This window comes from Mercenaria mercenaria, chromosome 18, assembly GCF_021730395.1.
Source record: "Mercenaria mercenaria strain notata chromosome 18, MADL_Memer_1, whole genome shotgun sequence".
Taxonomy (NCBI): domain Eukaryota; kingdom Metazoa; phylum Mollusca; class Bivalvia; order Venerida; family Veneridae; genus Mercenaria; species Mercenaria mercenaria.
The window spans coordinates 45,246,221-45,266,430 of NC_069378.1; the positions used below are offsets into that span (position 1 = coordinate 45,246,221).

At 33.4% G+C, this 20,210-nt stretch overlaps 2 protein-coding genes across 3 annotated transcripts; one reads left to right on the forward strand and one right to left on the reverse strand.

The window, feature by feature from the left end:
- Window positions 1–731: 731 nt before the first annotated feature.
- LOC128550450 (glycoprotein 3-alpha-L-fucosyltransferase A-like) lies at window positions 732–11,410 on the reverse strand. 2 transcript variants are annotated; one of them, XM_053529525.1, is made up of 3 exons: window positions 11,108–11,410; window positions 8,187–9,926; window positions 732–5,324 (listed from the first exon to the last, which is right to left on the reverse strand). In XM_053529525.1, the coding sequence occupies exon 3, from the start codon at window positions 5,310–5,312 to the stop codon at window positions 4,260–4,262; it is 1,053 nt and encodes a 350-aa protein (XP_053385500.1). In that variant the 5' UTR covers window positions 5,313–5,324; window positions 8,187–9,926; window positions 11,108–11,410; the 3' UTR covers window positions 732–4,259. The 2 variants fall into 2 exon arrangements, with proteins under 2 accessions (XP_053385500.1, XP_053385501.1); XM_053529526.1 differs by lacking the exon at window positions 8,187–9,926.
- Window positions 11,411–16,466: 5,056 nt separating this feature from the next.
- LOC128550688 (uncharacterized) lies at window positions 16,467–19,245 on the forward strand. The gene has a single exon (XM_053530231.1). The coding sequence runs from the start codon at window positions 17,051–17,053 to the stop codon at window positions 18,785–18,787; it is 1,737 nt and encodes a 578-aa protein (XP_053386206.1). The 5' UTR covers window positions 16,467–17,050; the 3' UTR covers window positions 18,788–19,245.
- The last annotated feature ends 965 nt before the right edge of the window (window positions 19,246–20,210 follow it).

A 20,210-nucleotide genomic window follows, 5' to 3' on the forward strand; every position in this document is an offset into this window, starting at 1 on the left:
GATAACTTAAAAAGGTTCTCTTCTCTGTCTAATGTGTAACCCCATTAACTAGATCTGGGCGATAACCGATATTTTTATCCGATTTCATATTTCCCGTATTAGTCCCCCTTTCACGCCTTAGCTTGACATAAATTTAATTACATACATGTCGTGACGAAGGTTCCCATACCATATGGATATTACCACTTTTTTCCAGGCGAACCCATCCCAGGTATCAAATTTACCTCGCAAGCACCCAGTTCAAGTAAACCACCCTGAACATTGTACACTAGTTGGAATATCAGCTATCACATGCCATTATTTTATGTCATTTAGATATTTTCCAATCTTTCATTGTAATTTGTACCAACGGCCTTTACCAATCTATCTAGGTATCTCCATGACTTAACATAATTACACATACAGCGTAGGGTTTCAAACCGGCCGACAACGTTTGCAAATGCGAAGAACGTCGGAAAACATCTGTTTATATTTAGGCCACTAATGTTTCGAAAGAATGTGTACAGCTTGCTAAATTTGTTTAGGACAAAAGATTTGAATACTGTAAACATTTAAAAGAAAAACTATATCAAAGAACCAAGTAAAAATTTAGTGTATTTTTTTTAATTACACATTTTGTTACTAGGAAGTAAAATGTTATATTGACATGAATGTTAAATCAGTTTCTCTATAATCTTAGTTTAGATATTGAATGGATGAAACTAAATATAATTAGATTACATAAAAAATGAATAAATATATTTAAATGATAATCAATAATTGGGACAGTTTGTTCAAAGCAACATTTATTGTTTGGTTCGATATATCAGATAATGTCAAATTATTACTTTTTATCAAAAATTCATTATCAAAAAGATTCGAATATTGGTTTCACATAAGCTTTTATCAGCTATTCAAGTAAAAATCGACACATAAACATTGATATATTTAACGGCAAAGGAAACATGATACTTTTAGATACTATTCACTTTAACATATAAAGCAGTATTTTAATGTACAGCATTTATATTCGTTGCATGATGGACTATTTCGGTTACAGTCCCACGATGTAAACACAATAAAGACTAAATCGTTACTCTAAGCAGTCTCACTGTTGATGATATTTTGGAAGGTATTTCGTAATCCTATATAAAGCAATATTGTTTAATGTACAACACTACCTTCGTTGCATGATGGACTATTTCGGTTACAGTTCCACGATGTAAAGAGAATAAAGACTAAATCCTTACTCTAAGCAGACTAGGTACTGATGATATATTGGAAGGTGTTTCGTGATCCTAGTAGGACTCGAGCCAACGATCTTCATGTCAGAACTTCCAGCCTAGAAACTGGACAATATCTTAGGAAAGACTAAAAAAGGAAACAGATAATTTATACTGGAAGTAATAAATGTTCTCAGGCCCTCTTTTTTTCTATTTTAGGGCCCCTTGTGGGTAACCCCGTTTATTTGGGATGTTTCTATAGTTCATAAATTCATCATACATAATTAATATGCAAGAAGTGTAGCAAGAACGAGATAAAACAATAAAAGTACGAGTATAGTCTATTATTATATTATAGTAAAGAATGTACTTAATTTCTATATACTAACGCTCTATCAAGGTAAATAATAAACTCTTTCTATCGAAATACCTACAATTTACTAGGTCATGTTCTACTTAGTCTTGAATAAAAGCTATTATATTACTGAATTATATTTTTACGCTGATCATAAATTTTTATATTAATATTTCCTTGCCATTTCGAAAAACGTAAAAAAATGGATAAGACAAGGAAATCAAAACAGTTGGTATTAAACTTTATAAGAAGAAATTAATTTTAAAATGGAAAGGAACTATACAATCTTGCAATAATGAGGCGGAAAACAACGAGATTTTGCAAGGGATAACTAGTATTTGGTACTCATATTCAAGAGAAGAAAATACGATAGTTTATTAACAGATACTGTCAGCAAGTATGTTTCTTGTAATGGATTTTAGCTAATAAGGGAAACAACTCATACGGACTTCTTACCGCTTGCAATGTAAATTACGTTTCCTGTGCTTTCACAGAGTGAGAACAAAAACGAATAAAGACAAAGAAACAAACAAAAAAAAACTGAGGGAAAAATATTATGGATGAAAAATGACCATATGATGTTCAGTCAGGCCAAGAAGAAAACAAGGAAAAAGAAAGAAGAAAAGGAAAACACAGAAGAATACGTTAAACTCCTACATGATGGAAATACAGTATTTCAACAAATGCTGAAGGGATTGGGCTTAGAGACACATCTTAAGATTGATCATTACACATTTTTAAGATTGTTCATTGCTTACTACTGACATGAATTCAAAACATTTAGATTCAAACTTAGTCTCTCTGTCCTTAACAGAAGCTTAAAACTATTTCTAAATATTTGCAGATTGGGAACTAAATTCTTCATTTTACACTGATATATGTTGACTTTAGCAATCATTATTACATTCATTAAATGCAATCCTTAAATACTTGTTCCTTAACAAGATGTCTGTTGTTGACCAGTCGTTAATGACATTTGGGCAAACATATTTAGTCAATTTCTTAATAACCTCTGAAACTTGACAATTAGCAAATAAATGTTTCTATCTCAGTATGACAAAAAAGCACATCTTTCTTTATCCCATTTTTTTTGTAACAGGAGGTTTGTATATTAAGCTTTATTTTGAACTGGGACAATTGTAGTTTTGGGTCATTTTTAACAACAAAGGGAAATTTGTATGCATATCTAAACTTTAAAAAACAAATCAAATTAAGTTCCCTTTTTTCCTGGTATTAACATGATTTATGACCTTCATTATAAACGGTTAAAGTGGGGTTTCTTCCTTAGTTTATTGCATAGTGTGGAAATCTGAAATATCTAAGGACCCTCTAATTCACCCAAATAAAGACTAAAAGTCTTGATAATGCAGGAAATAAGTGTGTATTACATTTCTCCATGAAATTGTTAAAAGACATTAAGTTGCCGTTCCTATCTAAAAGTCATTAAACAAGATCACTCCATTTTTATTTAAAATCTGGGGTAGTAGAAACGTGTTCTATCGATTTTAAAGCCACGCTGTTGATGCATAAAATATATCCATTTCTTTGGTCGCCGAGAGCTCAGCTGTATGTACCCATGTACAACATCATTCCAGAAACTCTTATACTGACCTTATTCAGTTTATTATATTATATATAATCACCTCCGTATTTTGTAAATGTTATTAAGAATGGATATTCTGCTTCATGAAAATTGAAGCACTTTGAATTACTGTTGAATCTTCTAATCCATGTAACTGTCAAAGCTAACATGAATGTTTCTAAATTAACCATTCTAATACCACCATATCCATATGTCTGCGTTATAACATTTCTCTTTATCTGGGCCAAAATCCCATAGGAAGTTTTAAAAAAGTTTCTGTACGGATTTGATTATGTCCAAATTAGGACTTGGTAGACACAATATATGTGATTAATTTTGGATAATTCTAAGGTCTTAATGACTACATTCTTGCGTAGTCCCTAACGTTTTGTTGAAAATCATTTCCTCATATTTCAAGTCTTGTTATGCTATTGGAAACATTTGTGTCATTTATCTCTCACAAAAATGTAAAAGAAATAAACAACAGCAAAATCCCAACAGGAACAGCCACAGTCAAAGAACGCAGTCACCAATACAGCACTCAATATGGAAATATGGATGTTCGAAAATGTACACACGTGCATTTTAGCTCAGCACATGTAAACCCAAACGCACAACAAAAAAGTAAAGATAACAAACGTCTTCATGTCAAAACTGAGATAATGAATATTGGCAAATAGAACATCAATACGACTATTCATGCGAATTAATGACATCCAGGGCCTTCCATCTAGATAGCACGTCCTTATCGATGTGGGGTGGAGTCTCACTCGGGGCGTTGAATTCTTCATGCGAGGAAGCAATCCAGTTGGCTTACGGAAGGTCGGTGCTTCTACCGAGGTGCCCACTCGTGATGAAATAATGCACGGAGGGGCACCTGGGGTCTTCCTCCACAATCAAAGCTGGAAAGTCGCCATATGACCTATAATTGTGTCGGTGCGACTTAAACCCAACAAAATAAAATAAAATTCTAAATTGCATGACTACTGAGTTTGTTGGACAATAGTTGTCGATAGTTACACAAAGCTCAATGCATTTACGTACAGTTGGTATCGTTTTTATCTTTTTAACCGATCTGATCATTAAAGAATTTGTTAAATATTCATTTCACATATATGCATCAATATAATCGTCTAATTTTTGTAACATCTTTTGATTGATGGCAAGGGCGAAGTCCAAATGCCTCCTTTTGTATATTTGTTATAATTTTTGTATATTTGTTCATGAAATTCATTCTTTTACATATATTACACATCGCTCTTTGATAAACTTTCAAATACCCAGGAGAATAGTACTGACTCTTCCTCTGTAGTAGGTGGGCATATTTGTCAACACTTAGGTGCTTCAGGAAGTTTCCAAGATCCTTTATAGTCTTGAAATCATCTGTTGCTATGTGTGTTCCTTTGGGGAAAAGTTGCCTTGCTTCGCCATGACTCCCACCACGTATCAACATAATTGAATCAAAACTGAAATTTTCGTAAAATTTTTCTGTAAAATATTGATGGCATAAGGAATTTTCAAATGCTAGATAAAATTTGAAAGTATTTAAAAGCTGAAAGCAGTTATCACCATGTCTTAAGCGCTGTCCACAGCTCCAGTTTTTACCACACAGTCCCAAAACCTCAACATCAATACATTTTTGCAACACTTTGACGTATTCTAGTCTTTTTGAACGCGTTTGGCAATGTGACGTTACCAACAATAGTGTTCTATTTTTATTTTGAGCAATGGATTTAAAGTCCCTTATTACGTTACGTTTGTGTCTTAGAATTTCTCCATAAGGTAGAAATATGTCTGCAATATCCTTGTTATAGGTCATCGTCCAGTTAAATAAGTCAATTTTGTTCCACCATTCACTTGCACGATATGCACGTGGGGGTTCATGATGTGCAAAAATCCAAATTTGACCATTTGGACGTGTAAAGGTAAGATTCTGTGGCATACGATATCCGTCAAATATAACTGCTTGGCTAATATTTGCCTCTAGTTTGCTAAATGTCATATCACAATTGCTGTACTTGCATTTTGCAAATCCACAATGCATCGTATCCGTGCGAAATACTCTTAAAAAAGGAGGAGGATTATACCAGAGAATTTGAAACTTCCGATTGCTTGAAGAGGTTTTTTCCCTCATTTGAAACGTCCAGTTGTTTGAAAATGTTTTTTCTCTCATCTTTATATTGACCTAAAATATAATTCAGAGAAAATCGTTTGACATTACAAGTTTCAACTGGTCTTCTCGATTATATGCAGCTGTCGTTGAGTAGAATCTAAACAGAGGTTACCAAATGAGTGCACTTTAAATACTGACTTTATTGACGTTGTCATGTGATCATAATCATTTTCAGCGGGTACAATAAATTAAGTACTGCAACTACGTTAATCACATGTACAAGAAACAATAGCAAAAAAAAAAAACATGTAATCTTGGCATTGATTCTATTAGCAATTTATCTGTCAGCTTAATCTAAAGCTTTAAAAAGGGTTCCGTTATAAATGATGTGAATATAAAAAACGCTAATAAGACCGCACATGTTTTTTTAGAAGCTAGTCTTACTCCGGACTTTTATTTTAACTTTCATCTTCAAAATAATTTGCTTTGTAATAAATAATTTAGCTACAAATTAATAATTTATAAACAGAAAAATGTTTTATATTGCAGTGAAACTGTTACGTAAGAACTTCGTACATTTAAAATCTCTTCACAAAACCGACGTTCAAGTAAAACAAACTAAGAAGCCATTTCAAACGAAATATTAAACTACTTATCAATATAAAAAAACACCATTTATATGACTTAATATTATAGATGAGGGGCCTCCGTGGCTGAGTGGTTAAGGTCGCTGACTTCAAATCACTTGCCCCTCAGCAATGTTGGTTCGAGCCTCACCCGGGACGTTGAATTCTTCATGTGAGGAAGTCATCCAGCTGGCTTACGGAAGGCCGGTGGTTCTACCAAGGTACCCGCCTGAGATTAAATAAAGCACGGTAAATAAACCCTACAAAATCCAACAAAAAAAAAATCAAAACAATATGTAAAGAGATTTCAGTAAAAAATCTAAATCACTTTGTGCGACAACGCTTCTGTTTATAGCCCTCAGTCGGACTGCTGTTGTCACTGGCACAAGGTATGCATGTTTTGCTGGAATTTTGTATCGTCGTTCAGGGATACTTCTAAGACTGCATTAAAAGAAATTATCTGACACCAAAATCATCAAAAGAGTGAAGCTCAAAATCAGATTTTCAAATAAAAGCAAAGTCTTTTACTCTGAAAGTCATGTTCTTTGCTTTTAAAGTGACTTCAGATTTAACAGTTGATAGTGACATATTATGAGTTGAAGATATAATATTAAACACTGCTGAAGAAGATGCAAGATTAAATTGAAAGTATTAAAGCTGTTTGGTATAATTTTGTCTTTGTTAAGTTATAATAATAATTTCAACATATGAACATCAACCTCAACAATAAGCATAGGTGAGGTCAAAAACCTAAGAATTTTACTATTTTTTTCTTTTTTTTTTTTTTGATTAACCTTGAACTTGTAAGTGATTTTTGTATTATTTCTATACAGCCCGATCCTACACACATAATATAAAGACTTTTGCCGGATGTAACATGACATATGCGTATTTGGTAAATTACATAATTATTCTTCAAGGGTTTGTGCATATAGATTTTCCTTATATTTTATTTTTCGAACCATAGATAACCCTAGCATTTTGCTTACACATTTTCGTTTTCGAGCGATCAGTTTTTAACTCTATATCCAGTAAATTTCTGGCTAACAGAAAAAAAAAAACTCTCATTTAGTATGAAGGGACGTAATTTATGAAAGGTATCAAATATTTAATTAAAAATAAGTATTAAATTTGTTCCATGTAATTCAATCAAAGTTAATTAGATAGCGGAATTGCGTCTAAGATTAGTTTATACTAATTTGTTTTAGCTCGATTGTTATGAAAGCTTAAAGCTTATTTGAACCACTCTCAGTCCGCTTCCTGGAAAAAAACAGTACTGGTGTCATATGAGAAGTCATGGTCGTGACCCCAGTGGGGCTCGAACCCACACCCCCTTGTTGAGCGGCCGACACCTTAACCATTAGACCACCGCCTCCGTCTAAGATTAACAAAACAACTCGTCACCTAAGCTCAAAAGTGAATAAGTCCTTCTTTAAGTCAATGGAGGTATCCACTTTTTGCATTGAGATGACGAACTGTTGTTGTAAAAACTGGTTTCCGACCATTAAATTTTCTGACAGCCCGGAGCTAATCTTCATACATGTATTAGATAATAGTTCATTTATAGTATAATTCTTGGCTCTGATTATCTGTTTTGAGAAGAAAAGGGACACAATTATACAAAATTTAAATAGCTTCAGGAGTTATCTCATGTGAACAAAATATAGGGTCTGAACACCGGCAACAAGATGAGGTTGATACAGAAAATGACATCATAAGGAACTACATAAATGTGTAAATTTATACGTTACTTTGAGAAAATATATTTACTGAAAAACAATATCGTCGGCCTCAGTCGAAAAGGACGTACCTGCAAAATGCCAATTTTTCAGGAGACACAAAAACCGAAATTCAAAAACAGCGTATATGCAAATACAGGTATACAATTTGAAAAAAAAATCAGCATCAAAAAGACGTATGTGCAAACACTATCTTAAAAACAACACCATTCCGCTGCATGAATATGATTTAAAAGAATTCCAAAAAGCTTCATTTATTGCATTTTATTTTAACAAACACTCAAAACTATGTAATTTGTGCAAAATGGCGTTTTTATTACAAATACGTCTTTTTCGCACGCCGATGAAATTTATTATACGTCCTTTCCTCACGTGACTTGTTTCTACGTTTGCGATTGGCTATAGTATCCGGACGCGGGAACACTTTACCTTCTCGAAAATGACTTACATTTTTTGGGGTAAAATACAGGTTCGTCCTTTTCAAATGAGGTAAATTTTAAAAGATGCAACTGATAGCTCTTAGTGTTTGAAGGACTCACAAAGGATTGGTCAACGTGAATACCACTTACCTCTGCTGATTCGGATCTGTATGTTTATCTATACATTAACAATAACATGCCGATGAGCACACAAATCGACACCTGTATTTAGAAAAATATTGAGTCATACTTTTGTTAATTGATAATATGTCTGCTCATTGAATAATCTTAAATTAATCGATTAAATTATTAAATATAAAACTTGAAAATTGCTTATAGAATTAGTATTATGCCATATTTACTGGAACACTACATCATGTACTTTTGTCTATACAGCATACTGCTATATAGTATATACAGTCAAGCCTGTCTGCAAAGACCACACTATAATGAGGTGTGCACTATTATAACAATTTATGATTAAATAGAGAAATGTAAAATATGGTCTCGTAAAGCATCCGTAATTCGTGTCCGCTCTTTATCTTCTAAACCTCTGAGTATATCTTTCTAAAATAAAACTGGCAACGACGATGTGTTGAATTCACTAGGACTAAGGTAAAGGTCATCATTTGAGGACAAAGGTCAAGAATCTTAACATCATGTCTGATCCATTTGAAAGATTTTATGTAAAACTAGTATCTATTGTTTACCTCACCAAGTCGAGTAGCAGAGTGCAATACCCAGGCTACTAGGTTAATGTCATACTTGGATGTCAATCGTCAAATAGCTTGATTTCGTGTCCACTATATATCTTCTAACCCGCTATGAAGGTTTTCAAAAAAACTACCAATTAATTATTTACCTAATCAAGACGATGTACAAAGCGCACAACCCTATCACTGTGTCCAAGGTCATGAGGTCTTTTTACAGATTTTATTGATTAAATTCGTTTCCGTTCGATGTCCAAGGTCAAGTTTGTTTGTTTGTTTGTTTGTTTGTTTGGGGTTTAACGCCATTTTTCAACAGTTTTTCAGTTATGTAACGGCGGGCAGTCGACTTAACCAGCGTTTCTGGATTCTGTACCAAAACAAACCTGTTCTCCGCAAGTAACTGCCAACTTCCCCACATGAATCAGAGGTAGAGGACGAATGATTTCAGACACAATGTCTTTTATCAAATCGTCACAAAGAACATACGCCTCGCCCAGGGCTCGGACTCACGACCCCGAGATCCATAGATCTGCGCTCTCCCTATTGAGCTAAGCGGGTGGGCTTCCAAGGTCAAGAGCACACTTGAATGTCAATGGTTAAATTGCTTAATTTTACGGCCGCTCAATTAACCGCTGGGAAGGTTTTCGACAAGTTAGCTTTACTTGTTAACCTCATCAATGCAACGTACATAGCACATGGCCCGTTTCTCTCAGTGCAAAGTCAAGGTCGCACTATCAAAAAGGCCAAATATTTCAGACTTGAATCCACTCCATATCTTCCTCACTGTTAGAATAAATTGCATAAAAGTAGCATCAACTGTTAACCCTGCTTAGATGATATGCAGAGTGCACAACCAATATCACATTGTGCATGGTCAAAGTCACTGTAAGAGGACAAAAATCCAATAGCTTAACATTGTGTCCGCGTAAGGATAGTGTAAAGGAGAATTTTACATTTCAACTTTAAAAAAGCCTTATGAATCCGTGTTAGACCCTTCAAGAACTCAAAAAGTCGTCGGCGAGCAGACATATCCTTAAAACGAAATGCAACTGCGTTTGTGCTTGAGAAGCCTGGTTTAGGTTGCTGAATTCGAATTACTGTAGATCTGAACCCTCGCTTGCAGTGTAGAATTCTTTTGTGTCAGGAAGTCAACTGGCTGGTTTATTATTCTACCAAGTGCCTGAAATAATATATGGATGGCAGACTGTGATAGTCCTCCACAAAATGTTCTTCTTTTAAATTGCATAACGAAGCTCTATATGATCTGATTTTATTCCTTTTCCTTTGTCAACTGCGCTAAATTAAACTAGACTGTCCCAGTGGGCACATAGTTATCTCGTTTTATGTATTAAGATATAAATTACCGCATAAATATTCTAAATCAATGTAATTTTTATACGTCAATTACAGCACGAATTTCATCTTACGACCCGGGGTAAATATTACGTAAAATCTACCGAAACCCCAGTCTACTATGCAAACGAAAAATGTATTTAATATGATCTTTTAAAAGTTCAGGATTGTTATAACTTTAGACAAGATAGATCTATGACATAAAGTAAGAACTGAATTCTTTGTTAATATACTATGAACGAGGTTTCATATGGATAAACGGATTTCACAGCGCTAAAAGCAGTACTGTCACGACTTTCCCGCGATTGCTTTTCATAGCTATCATATCTACCTTTTCTTTTGCTTCATTATAAAATTTATCATAATGTTATCTCAAACCTTGAACATGTTAGGTAAATGGTAGGGAACACTTGAATATTACTTGTATACATTTCGAGATAGCAATATCGAAATAAAAGATACAAAATGTCGTTAATAAAAGCACATTTTTACTTAATAACCGTACTTTATCATCAGCTGTTTTGTAAGATTGGCTATTTACTATACAAAAATGAAACATTTCCCCTTCTCGAGCACAAACATCTGGTTAAAGTAAAGACTCCCCAAGATGCGATACTCAAAACGTGTTAACGTTTGTGTTATTCAATCTTTTAATACTTCATTTTATTGACACACAAAAGTTCGTTTTACTCATTAACTTTTTCATCTATTTTTCTGGTAATTTATTATCTCGTACATTGGATTTCAGTTTATACCATATTTGTTGTTTTAATACAATGAGTAGGGCCTATATAGGTAGGTATATATCAAAACGTACTGAAAATCTTTCTGCTTAAAGAGCTCGACGCCTTCAAAACTGTATTTGCATGTACAATGTAAAAATGTGTTATATCACGAACTTTAAACTACATACTTTCCTTTTCAATACAGAATTTATTAATCTATTTCTGAAAACAAATTGATCGGAAATAATTTTCTGTATAATGACAACATATTAAAAATTATTACCGTGATACATGTATCCAGCCCAGTGATAACAGTTGTTAAACTGTTCTTTATTCCTAAGACACAGTATTTATTCACCGTTAATCATAAACTTTCCAGTTTTAAAGTGTTTAATAATAATATGGTTTGTAGTCGTACGTTAAAGAATGGCGCAATATATTTTATTTAACATAATTTTAATATAATTATCTATTTTGCAAGAGTGAAACAAAAACAAGTATTTGTTTTCAAAAATAGGCACAAACACACTGAAAGAATTTCTTTCCAACAATAAAAATATATATTGAAGAAGCATGAATAAACCACTCTTTGCTATAATTACCATAACTGTAATTTGATACGATTACACGCCGTTTATTTATAGTCAACTTATTTATAAATTGTTAAGATTTTGAGGTTAAATTTGCCAATATTGTAATGGGTATTCGTATTGATCAAACAGAGGGTACACAATTGGATTGATTTTAATGCGTATATCTATCCACCACCCTAATCTAAATCTGTGACTATAGTCACTTCCATTGACGCTCCGTCAACGGATCTGTTACTTTAGTTACCTCCCTTGACTCTCCGTCAAAAGACACACAAGAAATGACTATTAAAATCGGCGTAATATAAGCATTTCAAGAATGAAAATCAACTACTATAAGACTAAATTGCAATTTTACATCTGTTTTTTTTTTCTATTGTTGTTGATATCACGTGACCTATGACCAGACGGTGCACTGTCTGAATTCCCATCTAAGTCGTCCGCCACTAAATATTTACGACCGTTAATCGCTATTCGTCAGTGGTGCCTCATAGTTACATGAAAACTGCTCGTATATAAAAACGTCAGTGCACATTATATATTAATGTACCTTATTTTGCAGAATGAGTGACACCTTATTCAATCAGACACGAACTGAACGGACTTTTTTCCAACATTGAAAATGCATTAACTGAGCATGATAAATAAACAAATTACCATTACAGTAAACAAGAGTTTCTCATATACTCAATGACATGGGGCATATAGAATTTGTATTTTTGAGGCACTACATGGAAGTTCATTTACTTGTAATGTATTTTTGCATATTTCTGTTACTGCATTTTCGTGTGAGAAAACAGAAATGATCTCGACAATGTCCTGGGAGTTACATTAATGTATTTGTTAAACCAGTGAATACATTTCACATCAGCTTATAACCATTTCTTACTGTAGGTGAAACAAATTCTCCTAACTTGCAAAATTTTGGCGAGAAACATTTATATCTATGCGGGCCTCAAAATGTGACACAGTTAAAACTATGTCTTCTGTAAATTAAATATTGTTAAGTGCCAAGATGTTTCATATCATAACATGCTTACTGATCATGAAGAGTGGTGGAAAGACGGCAATGCCTAGGCTTTATTGGAGAATGATTTCATCCAAAGTTGCATCTATATTTGATTGTGCATATTCAAGTTGTTTTTTAACACTGAAATTAACATAATTAACACTTTTTATAATGTTAAGATTTAATTAAACTTCTCTTCTCACATACCGTCGTGGCAATGGATTCAATTAGGAATGAGGTGTCGAGAGTGATTAAGATAAGTTGAAGACCTTGGTTCACATTAAACTTTAAGTAAATTAGTATAAATTAATCTCACAGCAGAGTAAATCATTCATGTTCCTCTATTTTGAAAAATACAATAAAGGTTGCAGTTGTATGTAATATTATAGTATCAGCTAAAAATTCTGTTCTAATGCACAAAGAAACATTTTTTTCCCAACATTACAATCCAATTATTGTGCACGCCTATATCTGTAGCTACAAAATAATTACCAATCTGACGTGACTGTTTTTATTAAGTATCATAAACATAAATTATTCTCTAGAATAATCAGCACGAATAATTAGAAAACAAGTATGCACCAAAATGCGGTGCATTATGTGTTTAACAAATGCGACAACAGTGCTTACATTTGTATAATAGATGAGATTCATGCTTCCATTCCACACCACAATTAAAAACAATTAAAAGGACTATATCTAATGTTGATCACTGCCACGTTAAACGTAAGCCTATGTAGAGTACAAGTATAACCTTGTTTCATTGTTATTTATTTACATGTGCACTGCTTTGCTTGAGTATGTATTTGTTGTAGTCTATCTTAATCTGCATGACCCTATCGCATACTGGAATATAAGTCTTTGAGGATCTTTAATTCTAGAAAATGACAAAATATCATTATCAACGTAGATGACTTTATATCAAATTAAGAATATCCTGATTTAGTGGCATACAACCTTACGGGTAACTGTTGTTACTGACTGCTTGATAAATAATTAATTTCATTATGTCGCATGGAGAAAGATGCATACACTACGATTACTCCGCAGAGACAATTCTATTTTTCTGACTAGACAGATCTGTAATATAAAGACAAACATCATGACCTTTCATCAGTACCAAATGAAAAAGTTATAGATTTTTGTCTCATAGTATGTGCATACTCCTTTTTTCTTTTCGTTTGCCAATGTCAGAATACATATAAAACATACGATAGATCGTATAATTATATAAACATCCATTCTAATTTTACCCCATTGTCATTGTATAATTTATTTTTGCCATTGACAGAGTAATAATACGTTTTGAGATAATCATAATATATGTAACTTGAGATTTTTCTGTATTCACACTTTTCATTTAATTGTTTTCTTAAACAAAAACTGAATTTTAGTTTGGTTTATTTGATTTATTTACAGAAGAGACGAACTCGTTATAGTTTAATTTAAGTTTATTGAATGAATAAAAAGAAAACTCTCAAAAATCGAGGGGTAAGTGCCAGAAGGTGCTATGTACCACATTTAACGATTTTCACTTTTTGGCATTTTCAGGTAAAGCTTTTCAAGGCGCACATTTTGCACACATCTGCGTCATTATATCTTAATTATTTCTTAATTAAATCAATCAATATCAAACCAGTCATGTCAGGATCTCCATTAATGAGTTATGCCAAAAACAGCTTTCATTACATAGCATGTTACCAAGGTAAGTTTAGCTTATTTGAAATTGACCAAAACATTCTATACACTTATAGCTGCTCTTGGCAGGCTGCATTTTAAGTTTTTAGAAGGTTAAAAAAAATTTCCAAAACATGATATGTGAAGATAGCTCGTTTTAGTAGAGCAGTTTACTACATGTAACAAATTAACCCATCTTTGCCAGTACAGGCTATATAAAGATAGAACCTAAATCTTACTAATAAAATACAATAGTGCAACCGCCATATTATGCTATGTCAAGATAGAAGATTCTGGTTGATGCCCCGGTAGTAAGATCGTATGTCATTTGCGTATCAAGAAGCAGACATTCCATAATAGGTTGTTTAGGCGGTGTCAATTTCCACTGTTGTTTCAATAACTAGGTGTTGATAACAGGCTATTAAATTTAAAGTGTGTGGCAGATTTTGTATTTTGCACTGGAATGTTGAACATTATGGTCTAGGAATTCCTTCTGTCTGAATGTTTTAGTAAAAAAAGGTGGAAGTTATTAAAGGTAAGGTTTAAATTACTACTTAAACATACAAAAGTTTATAAAAGTAAAACTGATATTTATTTGAGTCTTAGTTTGACCATTGAACATTCATTGTTATCAATTTTCAGCAATATTTATTTAATTCTAAATACACAAATATGTAAAATAAATCATGTTAAAATATATGATTTAAGCTTACCTACCTTGATAATTAAAGTTTAATAATAACTAAGAACTGATAATAAACAGACAATTATAACCTTTTTTCAGATGGAAAACGAATGGAGTGATTGGTCAGATGAGGCCACAATGACACAATCTGATAGTGAGCTAATAACACAATATGATATAGAGAACGAAAACAGTATTAAACAGAGTAAAACACAAAATGATGAAACAGAAGAAAGAAGTGATAAACACAGTGAAACACAAATTGATGAAAAGGATAAAAGCAGTAACAGACAGAGTGCAACACAAAATGACAAAGTGGATGAATTAAGTGTCACACAAGATATAATGCAAAATGATGAAATGGACAATATAAGACCTGTTGATCTGAGTGCAACAAAAAGTGAAAACCAGGGCGAAAGCAGTCTTATACCGTGTGGACCGCAAAACGAGAAAACAGACAAAAGTAGTGTTAAACTGAGTGCAACACAATGTGAGAAAAAAGATGAAAGCTGTGTTAAACAGTGTGCAACACAAAGTGAGAAAATTGATGTAAGCAGTGTTGAACAGAGTGAAACACAAAATGAAGAAGTGACTGAAAGCAGTGATCAACAGGGAGCAACACAACATGAAATAATTCATGATAACAGTGTTGAACAGAGAGCAACACAAAATGCAGAACCGAATGAAAGCAGTGATAAACAGGGTGCAACACAAAATGAGATAACAAATGAAAGCAGTGTTAAACCAAGAGCTACACAAAACGAGAAAATTGATGACAACAGTGTTGAACAGAGTGCAAAACAAAATGAAGAACTGAGTGAAAGCAGTGATAAACAGGGTTCAACACAACATGAAATTATGCATGAAAGCAGTGTTAAAAAGACTGCAACACAAAATGATGATGTTAATGAAACCATTGCTACAGAGAATGCAACAAAAAAATGAAAAAGAACACAAAGAAACTGAGCAAATTAGCAAAAACGAAAACACAGCTTGGTTCAGAGAGTATAGAATTACCTTAGACAAAGATAATCAATCAGATGCAAATGACAGAAAAGAATCAGATTTTCATCTAAGTGATTTGTCACATGAAAGTGATTGTGAAGACAATGCAATACCTGAACAACAAAACACAAAAAGCAAAACTAAGAAACAACGCCTTAGGAAGCGCAGAACTATACAGAAATTGAGATATTTAAGTATCAGTGATGAAGATGTCCCTCTGAGTGTTCTTGCTAAGCGTGCATGGACCACATGCTTTGATGAATCAGATACAGATTATACCTATAACCCTGATAAAGAGGAAGACGTGAATTCCACCGACAGTGAATTTCTGGAAAATCTGAGCAAAAAAGGTCTTAAAAAACATAAACAGGACAAGTATTTACAAAAAGAATGGGGTGAAACAATAAAAAAGTTACAAAAAAGAAATCTAATACCAACAAGCAGAAATCGTCACCAAGAAAAATCAAGAAGAACAAAGATAAGAAAACCACTCCATCATTGCATAAGGAAAATAATTCATCTATATCTATGGATGTTCTAGAGCAGGTGATAGAACAGTCGGTCCAGACCGCTAATCTGCAAAAACAGTTCATTGAAAGCCAGACAGCACAAGTAGATTTGCTACTGTCAGCCAATAATCTTGTAAGAGACAAAATCAAACCATATGGTAACTGCTTTTTTGAAGCAAATTGGCACAGAACCCTCTCATTTAAGGCAGGAACTGTGTAAGTGTCTTGAAGAGAATATAGAAGAATACATTTCATTTATGTTAAACCGTCATCACCAAGATGATGAGGAAACATTTGTGGCTGATTACTTGTCAGAAATGGAAAAACTGAAAGTTGATGGGTATTGGACAAGTGCTGTGACAGACCTTTTTCCATTAGTACTGGCAAATTACTCAAAGTGCAATGTTATCATCTACACAAATAATGTTGAACAGCCAGTCATTACAATTAAACCAACCAAAAATGACTAACTTGCCATTCCAGATAACAAAAACAGTGTAAAATTGGTTTATACATCAATTCGGAGAATTTTGGAACACTACGATGGATGCCTTGAAATTCAAGACTCTGATATATACTTTGCCTCTCCATTATCAGGTGGACATTCCGACAAACAGGAACAGAACAAGAATACACCCACCACCAATGATAAAACAACTCCACCGAAAGGACCTACACCAAGAAAAAAGGCAGTTTTTATAACGCCTGAGAAGAAGTTCCATACTAGAAAGAGAAAAGCAACACCAGAAACATGGGAAAAAATATTAGGAAAAAGTTACGGCTGTCAGGTGCAGAGTATACATCAGCAGATGGAAAGCCAAAGGCCGCTAGGTCGGTAGAGCCAGTAGACTGTAGCAAGTGCAGACAGAAATGTGACACAAAAATAACAACAGAACAAAGGCAACAGCTCTTTGAATCATTTTGGTTATTGTCAAGTTATGAGAGACAGAAAAATTATGTTTGTAAACAGGTAGAAGAGACAGACACTAAAACATATCTAGACAAAGATGGAAAGCCAAATAAAAAACGAAAGCAGGTGTCAAGAAAGTTTTATTTTGAAATTGAAAGTAAAAAGTGTTCTGTCTGCAAGACGTTCTTTATGAAAACGTTGTCAATCGGTAAGGCATATATTGATCATGCGTTGAAAAACAAAAAGGACGGACATTTTACAGGCAGTGATTTAAGAGGAAAACACGAGCCTCATAACAAACTTTCCCCAAGCAGAATAGATGCAGTGAAAAAGCATATTGAATCTTTCCCACGTATAGATGCTCATTATGTTCGAAATGAGACAAAGAGACAATTCCTTGGGCCACATCTTACACTGCCAAGAATGTATGACCTTTATCTGGAGGAGTGCAAGAAAAATAAAACAAAGCCAGTTTTATTGGAAAGATACAGAAATGTTTTTAATACAAATTACAACCTTTCTTTTCATGTACCAAAGAAGGACCAGTGCAACACATGTAATCAGTATTACACAGCACAGCGAGAAGGTAAAATGACAAATGAACAACAGAATGTTTTCGACAAACATCAGCAAAGGAAAAAGCGATCTAGAGAAGAGAAAGCTAAAGATAAACAGAAATGTGAATCCCAAAGTAACATTCATGTAGCTTGTTTTGATCTCCAGTCAGTGTTGTATGTTCCATGCTCATTGGTTAGCCTAATGTACTACATGCGTGAACTCTGCTGTTATAACCTAACATTTTACAGTTATGGAGACAAACAAGGCACATGCTTTGTCTGGTCTGAGGTACATGCAAAAAGGGGAGCATCAGAAGTGGCTACCTGTCTAAAGCTACATCTCCAATCACTTCCAGCAGAATCAGACCATGTAGTTTTGTACTCGGATGCTTGTGATGGACAAAATAGAAATAAAATCATAGCAAGTTGCTTACTGCATTTCGTGAATACCATTCCAAACATAAAAATAATAGACCATAAATTTCTAGAAAGCGGCCACACACAGATGGAGGTGGATTCAATGCACGCAGCTGTCGAATTTGCTAAAAAGAAAACCATGATTTTTGTTCTGTCACAGTGGGACACAGTTATTCATATGGCTAGAAGAAAAAAGCCCTATAAGGTTTTGCCACTAAAGTACACTGATATCATAGACTTTAAACAATTTCAGAGTAACAGTACAAAGGTACAGAAAAAATCGGAAACAGGAACCAAGGTACTCTGGTCAAAAATGAAGTGGCTTAGATATACTAAGGAAGAGCCTGATGTCTGTTTTTTCAAATACGATTTTGATGATGAATTTGAAAAATTGAAAATGTTTGGCTATAGAAGTATCATTCAAAGATACCCATATCTGCCGCAAAGAAAAAGGATCTATTGCAGCTATGCAAGAGTGGTACTATTCCTGAAGAATTCCATGAATATTACAAGGCTTTACCAGCAAAAAACAGTATCAGAGATTGTTTGCCAGAGCCAGATGCCCTTGAAGATTCAAGTAACGATTCGGATAGTAACTAACTAAAAGTGTCAGATTTACTACTACATTTCAAATGTGACTGACAATGTGACAGTGTGTGATTTCAGACAAATTCTAAACATGCTAAATATGTGTATTAAGCTTTATTCAAGTGCTTATATTGCATAATATTACATAAAATGTATTATGAAATTCACTAAATTGTTATAGATGATTCTTGTTACTTGATGAAAAGACAGTCTGAGAAGAGCCAAATGGAGGCATTTACATATAGGCCATTGGTGACTTGAAAAGTCTTAATCTAAGACAAAGAATGCATCCTGCCATAATAATCTATATTTCTATAGAATATTTTTGTTTCCCACAAAACTTACATTTATGTCAACATTGCATATGCCAGAGGATTCTATTGCTTTATAGAATGTTTTTGACACTTACAAAAACTGTGATATGCAACATCTTCACCAGCTATCAGTTTATAGCACTTTCTGGCTCAGTACTGTTTCGAAAGTTATAATGGAATCATACATGCCAAAACCAGATATCTTTCAATGGAATATTTTGGTTATTTAGATTTTTGCAAAAAAATGGACTTTAAGTTGTGACAAAACAATTTTTTCGAATTTGACCTAATTAACTAAAGACATGTACAAAATACATATATCATGTATTAAATAATACTATCGTAAATAATACTATAGTTTTTATATCTCAAAAACCCTTACTATAAAAGAGAAGCAGGTTCTGGCACTTACCCCTCGAAATTACTTTTGATCGAGGATAAAGCACGTGAAGACTGGTCTGTGGATAAAGGTCATCCTAAGTTATCTGATTAGTTATATATGGAATAGTATATAAATGATAATCGTAGGGTAAACTCTCAATTCTTTTGAACAGGACTTTGATTTTACGAATACAATTTCTATGTCTGAAGTAATTACTACTTTAAACGGTGATTGTCGTATAATGATTAGCTGCGAATATGAATAGTTCAACCGTATTATACTACAGCTCTAGTTGTCACCATTTTATCAGTATTTCAGTTTATCCAACCGAAAAATGATAAGAAGCTACAATACTTTTGGAATATCGTATATGTATAGCTCAATTAGAATTACGGAAAATTAATATGAAAACAATACCAGTATTCTTATACTTACGTTTTCTTCTAGAAAAATGTCAGCATATCTTTTTAAATCTTCCCTAGGGGTTGTGCTCCTATCAAAAATTGGGAGGGTTTCCACCGGCAGGACTTACTATATTTTTCATATTTCGCATAGTAATAGTTCTTTAATTTAGAAAATAATTAATGTTGAGAAAATCAAATTAAGGAATATAATGAGAGTAGTTTTAAGATTAATCAAATCTCCCACAGGAAATTTGCTCCTGTAACTGATTTGGGATGTTTTTAAGAGCGAAATAATGTCAGAATAGTTTGTTATTACAAATATGCATACATTGTTCATAT

Excerpts from the sequence above, each read along its gene's own strand:
- LOC128550450 (XM_053529526.1), bottom strand. The coding sequence starts at position 5,312 with ATGAGAGAAAAAACATTTTCAAACAACTGGACGTTTCAAATGAGGGAA.
- LOC128550688 (XM_053530231.1), top strand. The coding sequence starts at position 17,051 with ATGGGAAAAAATATTAGGAAAAAGTTACGGCTGTCAGGTGCAGAGTAT.